This window comes from Myxocyprinus asiaticus, chromosome 15 (assembly GCF_019703515.2).
Source record: "Myxocyprinus asiaticus isolate MX2 ecotype Aquarium Trade chromosome 15, UBuf_Myxa_2, whole genome shotgun sequence".
In the NCBI taxonomy this organism is placed as follows: domain Eukaryota; kingdom Metazoa; phylum Chordata; class Actinopteri; order Cypriniformes; family Catostomidae; genus Myxocyprinus; species Myxocyprinus asiaticus.
In genome coordinates, this window is record NC_059358.1 from 48,254,749 (window position 1) to 48,267,552 (window position 12,804).

General features: G+C 37.5%; 1 protein-coding gene across 2 annotated transcripts in view; it reads right to left on the reverse strand.

Annotated features, from left to right (window-relative positions):
• Positions 1-1,046: 1,046 nt before the first annotated feature.
• arhgef2 (rho/rac guanine nucleotide exchange factor (GEF) 2) overlaps positions 1,047-12,804 on the reverse strand; it is an 83,805-nt gene continuing 72,047 nt past the window's right edge. For both annotated transcript variants that reach the window (XM_051718028.1, XM_051718029.1), the window contains 13 exons: positions 12,618-12,743; positions 12,380-12,497; positions 9,390-9,638; positions 9,241-9,317; positions 8,952-9,124; positions 8,783-8,850; positions 7,447-7,635; positions 6,827-6,937; positions 6,492-6,547; positions 6,353-6,394; positions 6,210-6,260; positions 4,920-5,235; positions 1,047-1,885 (listed from right to left, as the gene is read on the reverse strand). In XM_051718028.1, coding sequence (XP_051573988.1) covers positions 1,833-1,885; positions 4,920-5,235; positions 6,210-6,260; positions 6,353-6,394; positions 6,492-6,547; positions 6,827-6,937; positions 7,447-7,635; positions 8,783-8,850; positions 8,952-9,124; positions 9,241-9,317; positions 9,390-9,638; positions 12,380-12,497; positions 12,618-12,743 — 1,629 coding nt within the window. In that variant the 3' untranslated portion in view covers positions 1,047-1,832. The remainder of the gene's footprint in view (positions 1,886-4,919; positions 5,236-6,209; positions 6,261-6,352; positions 6,395-6,491; positions 6,548-6,826; positions 6,938-7,446; positions 7,636-8,782; positions 8,851-8,951; positions 9,125-9,240; positions 9,318-9,389; positions 9,639-12,379; positions 12,498-12,617; positions 12,744-12,804) is intronic.

Below are 12,804 nucleotides of genomic sequence, written 5' to 3' on the forward strand. Positions count from 1 at the left end.
GTTTTAAAGGCAGAACACTGTTCAGCATAACAGCATTGGTGTTGATCACACCATAGGTGAAAAACATTGGGCCTCATTCTTGAGACTTTTGTAAATATATGAGTAAATTCAGAGTAATTTGTACTCTGTAATCAGAGAAATGAATAGAATACCTGATGAAGGTCTTTGACTGATATGCTATAAGATAATAAAAGATTTGTTAGCCAAAACAGTGTGCTGTTTTTTTTCTGCTATATTGTGTACACACCTGCCCATGATATGTTTATTTATAGGTTAAACAGCATTAACATAGTCCATGCGTTTATAACTGAATGTGATTTATCTATAGCTATCCTGAATTATGAAACCTAAATTATAGAGCTCATATCAAATGAAGAAACTGTCAAACCAGTCACTTTAGAGGGCATTCATTTTTTTTGTTGTTGTTGTTGTTGTTGTTGTTGAGAAAATCAAACACAAACTGCATTTTTCCTTTTCACCACTTGCCAAGCACTTCAGCTGGAAAAACTTTATCAAATTAACGAAGTAGAGTTCAGAATAAACTTTGAAGAAATAAATGCAAGCATCAACAAAACGATTTTAATTATGGTTTAAAAAGAGAACAACAAAATGCTTTTATTTTTTATATATATATATATTTTTTTTTTTTACTTTTAAGATACATAATTTCATTATTAGTTAATTTTTTCATTATTTAATTTAACTTCTGTCAACATGCAGTCATGGCAGTTTGTCAGAAAGCACAAAATGTTTTGGATACCTTATGCGTTTAACGCGTGGTCGGGAGCAGGTGTAAATTTTGTTTGTACCAGCTCACATTTTGAAAATATGAAAACTTTCATGAATCCAAAAATGTACTTATTAGAAAGGCTTTACAAACAATTTACACAAAAATTTGTTCTGCACTTGTTTCACGAATGAGGCCCATTGTGATTGAACTCTGTGCTAAATTTAAAAGATGTGTTGAACGTACAGATGAAGAAATTTGCTTTAGTCTGTTATCAAAGCATTTATACTGCTGCAGAGTGAAATAAACACAAAATACATGATTCCCACAATATATTTAAACACAGTACAATGATTAAAAAAAACACATTGTAAAAAATGCAATATATAAACAAATTTGTTTAACAGCTGTTTAAACTGATTTTTTTCCTCCTCCAACATACAAATGTTTATACATAGAAACAAAGAATACAAATAGTATAGCATTAAAGAAAGCCTTTTTTAGAGTGGTTTTCAAGTGAACAGTAAAGAATGTGTTCATTTTTCCACTTCATTCTATTTTCAACATCAATATGTGTTTTTTAACAGTTCTCCTATAATTGTTGGAGATAACTTGTGTTGGTTTGATTCCTTTCAGTGGAACTGCATTCCAAGACCTTTTCAAGTCGCCCCCAAATTACAATTTAATGTGCTAAATTTCATAATCTTTACCACAATATCAAACATTATCTATTTCAGCAGAAGAACAGTATGTAGTATACATCCCCCAGCATTATGACAGCTCATTTTGGACAATAAACAATAAATACAGCTACATTGACAGTCTACAGATGAGATTCAAAAACACACTTCTACAGAAGTCAGAATGAGCACAGAATATCATCTAATTTGTACTTCATTTCTACCTTCTTCTATTCAGTCCTTTTATCAAAGATGAAATACACCATAAGCTGTTTAATTAAATAAAACAGACAGCACATTTGTAAAAATTCTCAAAAACTACATTCATATAAAATGTAATAAGATTATTCTACAGAATAAGTGATAAGTGGTTTGATGAGGTGAGTTTGTCTGGTTTTGGTGAAGCTCTTCAGGTCGAGTTGCTGTTAACTGTGAGCTTCAGTCACACACTCGCTCTCCTCTGGAATATCCTGCAGATCTAAACAAACACATACAGACCAGAGTTGAAAACTTAAGTACTTGATGAAGCCACAAGTGTTTTTATGTTTGATATATATAGGATATAGGATATAATATTAAGGATGTCCCGATACCATTTTTTGGAGAATGAGCAAAAGTAACGATACTTCCTTTTACTTACTCGCTGGTACCGATTAGGGATGGGCGATACCTGTTGTTTGTTTTTTTTGTAATGTTAGAGTTTTCAAAAACAATACTGTGAGACTGATTTGACTGATTTTGAGTGTTTATGTTTCAGTAACTGTTACTCAAAAGACATCATAAAGAAAAAAGTAATTTTAGCTGTCACAAAATGTTTAAAAAGCACATTTAATTTTTTTCTAAATTCATTATGTTTTAACAAATTGTGTTTTCCGTTTTATTTTTTTCTGAATTTCGTATTTGACAGTTTCATTCAATTTTATCATCAAAAGGGTGTCTAAATAAATAAATAAAAATGTTTATTTATAATTTAAATTGTAAATAATCTATGAAAACAGAACAATTAATAATCAACATAACATTGCATTATTTTTTATTATATAAAGTACATTTGTACAGATTCTCAAAGCACAATCCAAAATACAACACTGAAGTTTTTTTGGTCAAATAGAGTGCTGCACAGCAGAGCATCACAGATGTGATATGTTGCTGAACTGTAACATAATTATTATGTTTTTATTAGTAGTACTATTATTCTTATTACAGTGAATATTACATAACTATACAGTAGTGATATATTTCTGTTGTATTTTTCCATTTAAATTAAAAAAAAAATGTTTTGGCAAAAAACAAAACAAAACAGTGATGCCCTTTAAGTTTGTATGTTTGTGACGTCAGCTTCTCACCTCTGGAAAAGCAGGTCGCTAAATGACACAGTGTGATTATTAAACCACAAAAGGCTGCGATTTAATTAAAAAAATATGTAGTGTGTATGTGCTGCAAGATTCAAGGTGAATGCACACTCTGCTCACTGTCATCTACTACACACAAGAGCGTACGCTCATAATGAGGTTTTTTCAGTGTTTAAGTGGCCGTCTTCACACATTCACCCTGAAGTGTGCATCACATGCAGACTGTATTCTTATTTCATTACACTGTAGCCTTTGCGGTTTAATAATCCCACTAGGACATAACGTGATTTTAATTTGTTGGCTGCGTTTACGCAATGAATTTTATACATATTGGTATTGGTGTTTGGAATCTGAGCCTTTTTTACAAGTACGAGCACAAGTACATGAGCGCCGTATCAGGCCCAATTAATCCCTATAAAATACTGCCACACAATAATACAAAAACAAGAGATACAAATCCTAAGGAATTTAGTGATTCTAATTCTACTAAACAGATCTGTTCCTTAACGATTCCATTAACAATTCTTTTAGGAGGCGAGACTAGGGGTTGAGGATAATGTCAAATAATCTTTTAGTGATTTGATAAATTGTCCTTCTTTATGACCAACTCAAGCGCTCTAATAAATATTTCACAATTAATTTGATAATCTGATCTATAAATCTAACATTTTGGTCAGTTAATAAATTCATGGATCAGTAAGGCATGAGCCAGACTGATTGGTGTCATGGTAAAGTTTACAGAGCTAATCCACCCCAATATAACTTTTTATTTTAATAAATGAAGATTGCATATGTACGTTAGTGGATGTACATCATGGGCGTAGACACATCTGTTCGCATTTTGCTTTGCATTTCTACCTTAAATTCGATGAATATTACAATTTTAAATTCGACAGCTTAATCTCTATGTTGTTTATTAAAAGTTAACATTATCGCCAGATGATCACACTTTCACTGGCTGCTACCATACAGGATTTTATTGTGGCTGTGAAGTCGGAGCAATGTTCTTCAATGTTATGACTGAGTCTTTGTTATCTTATATGTATTCATGATACAGTTACTTTTGGCACAAATAAATGTTTCCTACATCAAAAGACAGCACGTGAATGTGTAGTAGTATGTGAGTTAAAATTTTGTACAATTGCCCCAAGCCTCCCTTAATTGGTCCTGACTATATACTTAACAAATACACTAAGCAAAAATAAAAACTCTCTTTTTTTTTTTTTCCTTTTTTTTTTTGTAAAAACTAAATATCTAAACATCCTTACAGCAAAAAATAAATAAATAAAATAGAGATGTAAAATGACCTAAAGATATTAACTCTTGTTATCAGGGAAATCTAACAAAATTTGGTGTGGTTTACGCTTAAAACAAGAAAAAAATGATTTGCCAACGGGGTAAGAAAAATAAACCAGTTTTCCCTTTGAATCAAGTTTTTTCTTACACCATTGGCAAATAGTTTTTTCTTGTTATAAGCATAAAAGTTACAAACATTTGTTACATTTCTCTGAAAACAAGAAAAAATATCTCATGTCATTCTGCTTCTCTAGTCAAATCATATTGTTTTAAGAATGTTTAGCAAAACAAAGACAAAAATCCTCAGTAAGAAAATGATTTTTTGCAGTGTGGTGCTGGTCCAGCTGGTGGACTAGCATGGCCATGCTGTTCATCACCAGTAAAAAATGTTGGTCTTTCTGATGAACCATGTTGACCAAGTGAGTATTGTTGGTTAAAGGCCTAAGTATACTTTGGATTTCCGAGTGCTGCAAGTCTCGCTCACAGTGTGCAAAACACACATTTCACTATCAGCACAGTGTGCAAGGACTGTCTGCATGCAGCCTAGTTTTTCTGGACACGCAGACAGTCTGCATCTGTGCACGTCATCTGTGCCTGTCATTGACTGCTACAAGACAATCACAAAGCAGCTGCAGTACACATGCGTAAAACGTGTTCGTATGGGTTTGTGGTCATGAAGTACACCCTAGCTTTAAGAAATCTGGTAAGGGCCACAGACTTTTCAACATGGTGTTGCTTCATGCAACCAGCAAAGACAATGCAATAGAAACGTGTTGTGCATTTATTGTGTATTTACAGTGTGCAGGAGATAGAGCACTGTAGGCTAGAGGAGGGAGAGTATGTGAGATGTTTTGTAGGTCTCACCTCTAGGACCGTCAGCTGTCTCGCAGTCCTCCTGACATGCTGTCTTCTGGGAGGTCAACAGGTCACGTGTGTCTCTGCCGTCCATAGTGTCCTGAAGTCGCAGCTCTTGCAGATGTTTTTGCAGCTGAATTTGCGTTCTGTCGCCGCTCTTGTGCTTGTCCTGGGAGGCCCGCAGGTGCATCACTTCCTCCTGCAGCAGGTTGTAATTGTGCTGCAACTCTGTCAGATCACCTTGTGTGCCCTGTGCCTCCTGCACAGCTGCTGTATCCTCCTGCATGTACAGCTCCAGGAATGAGTCCTGCCTCACTACTGCAGCCTGCACACAGACAGAATCACATTTAACATTCAGTCATAATTATTGCTGTATAAACACAACAGGATGAATCTTACAAAAGGAAAGAAAAATAAAATCAAAGAAAAGAAAAATAATATTTTGCATAAAGAAAATTAAGAATAATTTTCGGACCCATCTGGCACCAACAATCATGCCACGGTCCAAATCACTGAGATCACTTTTTTCCCCATTCTGATGGTTGATGTGAGCATTAACTGAGGCTGCTGACCTGTATCTGCATGATTTTATGCACTGCACTGCTGCCACATGATTGGCTGATTAGATAATCACATGGATGTTTGTTGGTGCCAGATGGGCTGGTTTGAGTATTTCTATAACTGCTGATCTCCTGGGATTTTCACGCACAACAGTCTCTAGAATTTACTCAGAATGGTGCCAAAAACAAAAATCATCCAGTGAGCGGCAGTTCTGTGGATGAAAATGCCTTGTTGATGAGAGAGGTCAACAGAGAATGGCCAAACTGGTTCAAACTGAAAAAGTCTATGGTAACTCAGATAACCGCTCTGTACAATTGTGGTGAGAAGAATATCATCTCAGAATGCTATTCTGAGATGCGGGTTGGCGCAGTTTTGGAGGCACAAGGGGGACCTACACAATATTAGGCAGGTGGTTTTAATGTTGTGGCTGATCGGTGTATGCAAAAGGTTTGAAAATATAATTTAATTGTGCTGGAATAGCATTTCCAGCACATAATTCCATTAAACACAATACAGAATTTAAGAAGTGCTGCATACACATACACTGCTGGACATTGTAGGTAGACAAATGTAAAAAATGTATGTGTGTGAGAAAACTGTTGTAGCAAAATTTTACTTTCTAGAAATCCACAGTGCTAAAAGTGCTAGAAATTGAAGAAAAACCCATATAATAACTTTGTGTTACTGCTTCACAAATCTTTCTCAGAAATACATGTTATATGAAAGTCTGCATCTCACCTGCAGAGTGTGTAATTGAGTGCTGAGGTTCACCAGCCTTTGGCACACCTCCTGAAACACACATAGACAGTTTAGACAGTTAGCTGTGTTTTCTATCTTTATCTTCAGCGCTTTTAGGAAATAAAGATTTTTTAAGGTTCTACCTCATTTAAAGTCTTGTCCAGCAGCTGGTTCCCGTTCCTGTCCTGTGAAACACGTTAGATAATGCATTGAAATGTCTCACAATGACAGAGCAGGGGATTTGCAAGCATTTCTGTCTTTTGTCCCATATGAAACCCTTACCTTGTGTGACTGACTGTTTATATCATGAGTGCCGTTAACCGATATTGTTCCTTCATCTTTTTAAAAAAGAAAAAAAAAAAGGAGAAGAGATGAGGATTACAACACATAATCATTTAATCTAAGGATCCAAAGAATCCAACTATATTTGTATAGTTAATGTCTTGTTTATCCTGACACGGGCCAACCGGAAACGGTTATCAACAATAATCTCAAAATGGGCAAATATCAGCCGGCATTGCAATTATCACTAATTTAGACATTCTTTTGCAGATAATGAAATCATTAACGAATGTTTAATACTAAATGAAGCTGTTTGTTAATGGTGTATAATGTACCTGTTGTTTTGGAGGTGAACTGGGCCTCTGTCTGCTTCTGCTGTCCATTTAACCTGCATGTCTGTGGACGATCAATGCCGGAGCCCAATAGCACTTCACTCAGTCTGTCCACTGAATGTTTGGGATCAAAAAGAAAACCATTACCATTATGCTCATCACTACTGAGCACTACCATTGTCTGTGTGTGTGTGTTTTTTTCTCCCAATATGGAATGCCCAATTCCCAGTACTTAGTAGGTCCTCGTGGTGGCACGGTTACTCACCTCAATCCGGGTGACTGAGACAGTCAATCCGCACATCTTATCACATACTTACTGTGCATGACACCGCAGAGACTCACAGCATGTGGAGGCTCATGCTACTCTCCGCAATCCACGCACAACTTACCACGCACCCCACTGAGAGCGAGAACCACTAATCGCGACCGTGAGGAGGTTACCCCATGTGACTCTACCCTCCCTAGCAACCGGGCCAATTTGGTTGCTTGGGAGACCTGGCTGGAGTCACTCAGCACACCCTGGATTCGAACTTGTGACTCCAGGGGTGGTAGTCAGCGGCAATACTCGCTGAGCTTCCCAGGCCCTTATTGTCTGTGTGTTAAGCACTCCGCTTCTCTCTTACCCTCAGCAATGGCATCAGTCAGCAGCCGTTCAGCCTGGGGAGCATATGGCGTATCTGCTCGGAATATATTCCTGGAGTTTGTGGGAAGAGAAACATTTTGACCTCTGGTGACCTCTGCCAGATCAGAGAACAATGTGACGCGCTCCTGTAACAGCTCCAGGACCTCACGATCCTTCTGCTGGATGTCAGCTAGAGAGACAGATCTTAATGGATTAATTACACTAAAACTTTCACAAGTGGAAACATCCAGTACTGATCCCTATTGATATTCAATTTGCTTGTCAAGAATGTTTGCACAATGTTACAATAATGTTACAAAGTAAAGGTTAATCTTCATGAAAGAGAAACAATCTTTTAAATAGAGTTGTTAGAAAAAGATTAAAAATATACACCTTAATTTTTACTGTATTTTTACCTTCATTTTATATTTATAAATATATATAAATATTTATGTCATTTGACTTTCATAATAACACTGTACCTTTTAATATTTGTTGCTAATTAAAACCAGCTGCATTTAGAAGCGTGACAAGTGTCCCAAAGCTCAGTGGATGAACAACCCTGACAGTGACCGAGTTCGTGTTCACGATATGATACGTTAACAAACTTTAACTATCTAGTTTCATGTTAATGTTCATGTTGATTTTGAAAAAAAGGAAAACATTTTATAATAAATATTTGTTTATAAATACCAGATTTCATTTTTACTATGATCTACTATTGATGAATGTGTCCAATTCATCAGTTATCTGTCTTTTCCACAAGCTTAGTATCAGTATCAGCTAAATCCAATATCGGTCAACTTGTACATTTTCATGCCAATATATTTAAATTTGAGAAGAAATAAATAAAATAAAATAAAGACAGTACGAAAGAAAGAAAATACAGAATGAAAGAACAAATTAAATAAAGAAACAAACACAGAAAAGAGAAAGAGACAGAACAAAAGAAAAAGAAAATAAAGAGAAAGAAAACAGACAGAACGAAAGACAGACAAAGAAAATAGATAGAATGAAAGAAACAAAAAGTAAAGACAGAACGAAAGAAAGAAAAAAAGACAGAATGAAAGAAAAAAGGAAAGAAAACAATAAAGAAAAAGAAACAAAGAAATGAAACAAACAAAGAAACAAACAAAAGGAAATAAAGAAAGAACGAAAAGAACGAAAAGAAAAGACAGGACAAAAGGATGATAGAAAGAAAATAAAGACAAAGAAAGAAAATAAAGACAGAACGAAAGAAAAAAGAAAGAATATATAGACAGAACGAAAGAAAGAAAGAAAAGAAAGAAAGAACAACTTCGAGGCAAGCAAAACAAATTGACACTGGTCTAACATACCTCTGAGTCTGCGTAGCAAAGCTTTGTCCTCAGTCTCAATCAGAGGAAAATCCTCTCGTGAAGGACAGCTGGGAGACAGAGAGAGCTTGAGCACAGAGCCACAGACTGAAACAGGAGTTTAACTGCACAGATATGTTTGAGTGTTAGAGATTCGAAGGTTGACTCTGACTTGCTCACTGTCTGCTGAATGATCTTCATCCAGGTGCTTCTGTCCTCTTTGGAGGCGGCGTGGAGCTCGTACATCTCTGGAGGCGTGGAGTGACTGATGAGGAACATCCCTCGCTCCTGATTGGCTATGTCCCTTACGATCAAATTCTGAAGGCACAGCACTGCTGGTTTGTCCTGAGACGAGACAGACATACGGTCCTGATCACACATTCAGTTTGATTTTTATGTAATAAGGTGCAGATGAGATAAATGAAAACAGTAGGTGTGCGCCAAGAAAGGCAGAGACTCACCAGACATGGAAAAATATATTTCTGGTCTTTTTCTTGCATGAACACCATGATGTCTGTCATCAGCAAAACCTGCACATCTACACAAACCAGATAGGGTTACTGATGAATCTAGCGAATCCAGTGTTCACACACATCAACACTAATGGCACCTTTGAGTCTGGATTGCGCAGTCTTCCACAGCAGTGTTCCCTCGTGAACGAGTCCCCTGCGCAGCAGCTCTCCTCCACGAAATACTCCTCCACCCTTAACCTCCGTCTCAGCCCGTGGGTCCAAACGAGACTGGATTTCCTGCAGCCGCTGCGCTCGCTCCAACTCCTGAACCTGCTGATCCACTGAGCGCAGCAGCTCCCGGATCAGAGCCAGAGACTGAACCAGACACTTACTCTCCTCTTCACTTCCTGCAGAGTTAAATACAAATCTGTTCTCAGACTGGCTCATATTGGAGCAAGATTATGAACCCTGTCCACAGATGCACATTAAATAAATCAGAAATTATAAAACAGATCTGGTCCTGGAAGCTAATTGGTCAATAACGCATTTCAGTCGTGTTAAAACAGTTAAAGCTATGATAGGAAACACCTTTTTATCTAGCTTCTGTAAATATCACTGCACAGCACCCATAGAGACCAACTTAACCTCAGTTTACAATCTAGATCTTCTAGCGGAAGGATGACACTATGAATCTGCTTCAAATAACACTTTAATACAAAGACTCTTTAGTATTTTTGTGGTGTAGTTACTGTTTTGTAAAAGTAGTAAGAAACTCAGGGGTAAATTCACTAAACAGTTGCACCACTTAGTGTTTAAATGCAACAACCTGTGCATCATTTACTAAATCACCCGCAACAGTATTCGTCCACTTTTTCAGCCATCTTGGTTCTGGACGTATTTTTCCCATTCATTCTTTCCCATTGGGCTTTCATAAAATCCTTCATAAAAGAGTTCCAAACCAATCAGCTCTGAGGTGAATCACAACATTACAAACTTTGATTTTAAGCAAAAAAGTGTTTGAAAATCAGACAAAAAGACAAATGGTACAAGACTGCGTACTCAACATCTTTAATAAGGGAATGACTTGCAGTCCTATGAAGCATTGCCAATGAAGCAATCGAATTAAAAACAATGGAAAAATATAAAACTACTAATTTATAGTTAAGTACAGAAATATTTTATTTTAATTGCAAAATATATAGTTACTGAATATTCAAATATATACACTGATCAGCCACAACATTAAAACCTCTGACAGGTGAAGTGAATAACATCGATTATCTTGTTACAATGGCACCTGTCAAGGGGTGGGATATATTAGGCAGCAAGTGAACAGTCAGTTCTTGAATTTCACGTGTTGGAAGCAGGAAAAACTGGGCAAGCTTAAGGATCCTAGCGACTTTGACAAGGGCCAAATTGTGATGGCTAGATGACTGGGTCAGAGCATTTCCAAAACGGCAGGTCTTGTGGGGTGTTCCCAGTATGCAGTGGTTAGTACCTACCAAAAGTGGTCCAACAATGGGCACATGAGTGTCAGAACTGGACCATGGAGCAATGGAAGGAGGTTGCCGGTCTGATGAATCATGTTTTCTTTTAGATCATGTGGACGGCCGGGTGCGTGTGCATCGTTTACCTGGAGAAGAGGTGGCAGTATGAACAATGGGAAGAAGGCAGGCCGGCGGAGGCACTGTGATGCTCTGGGCAATGTTCTGCTGGGAAACCTTGGATCCTGTCATTCATATGGATGTTACTTTGACACGTACCACCCACCTAAAGGTTTTTGCAGACCACGTACACCCCTTCATGGCAACGGTATTCCCTGATGGCAGTGGCCTCTTTCAGCAGGATAATGCGCCCTGCCACACTGCAAAAATTGTTCAGGAATGGTTTGAGGATCATGACAAAGAGTTCAAGGTGTTGACTTCCAAATTCCCCAGATATCAATCCGATTGAGCTGGGATGTGCTGGACCAACAAATCCAATCCATGGAGGCCCCACCTCGCAACTTACAGGACTTGAAGGATCTGCTGGTAACGTCTTGGTGCCAGATACCACAGGACAACTTCAGAGGTCTTGTGGAGTCCATGCCTCGACGGGTCAGAGCTGTTTTGGCGGCACGAGGGGGACCTACACGATATCAGGCAGGTGGTTTTAATGTTGTGGCTGATCAGTGTATGTATTAATATATATGTATAATCAAACAACTCGATTGTGTTATTCACAGTGTGTCATGGGAGTGGGCAGTCGCTGCAGAGCTCTTTTGGCGCGCTTTGTTTGCCGCAATTCTGATTTGTGGATCTTTTCCCTTCAGGATCAAAGGTAGTGTAGTTCTTCACCAGGAATTTCACTATTAAACATGATATTTTAATAATGAAGTTGAAATAATGCAGACTGATGGCTTCAACAGTAGCATACACCAATGATGAACAACCTCAGAGCATATGGTAGATCTGCCTCTAAAGGTTTATAAGTTATCATTAAAATTAAATTCCACTATGGAAAAAATAAATGGGATTTTTACTTCTGGAAACAGGCTGTTGCGCTCTAGAGCTGTGTCCTGAATATTAAAATGAATTATTTGTCATTCATTTCAGTGCAAACATGCATGCTTTCTATCATTAAAGATTGCGGCTTATTCACAAAAGTCTATTCTATTTGCCAGGCGAAAATAACATCGCGCTATTACTGCTCAAGGAACGCAGGTGGAAAAACTGAATTTTATTTTAAAAAGATGCTTGTGTACATTTTCTATTGATCATGGCAGCAGTAATTTATCAAATCAGGATCAAATGATGTTGTAGAGCTGCAGTGATGCTGTTTAGTCCCGGCAGAGTGTGTCAGATCACGGTGGTCTGCAGCATCCTCCGCTATATAGCACTCAAAACTGACCCACAAGATCAGAATTGAGCAGTGCAAATTGTGTTCAGCACAGATTTTTGGTTGCACTTGCGTCATTGCTTGATATGCATTATTCCTTTGGTAAATCATGTGCACAAAATATGTCCTAAACCAGCGCAGAAAGCTTAGTGAATTTCCCCCTCAAGGATATGCTATTTTGTGAATATCGAAATTTGTTTGAGCAGACTTTAGTTTTACATGATCAAACAAGAACTGGTTGTAATTTTTGGAGTAAATGTCTGGTCTGCACCTTTAGTGTTGTCAAGTATGCGCTGGATGAGCACGGGGTATTTAGTGATACGCTGAGTGACCAGTAAAATGCACTCTTGGACACCATGGCGACGGAGTAAAGAACCTCTGCTCACGCGCTTGAGAATATAAAAGAACAAAGACAACAAATAAACTTCCACATATTTCATTGGATACACTGAATATAATAAACACAATATATTAACTGGACTCTCATGTTGAGTTGGCTGTACTCTCACCCGTATGAACTGCTGAAATCTTTTGTCTCGTGCCAACAGCTCTTTATAGAGTTTCACAGCTTTCAGGTGTCGACTGCAGAATTCAACATAACACTTCCTCATCTCCTCTGCGTTCTGACCTGAGAACTGAGGCAAAAAACTATTCATTGATATGAGTTACTTTGAATTATATGAAGTACTATACTTC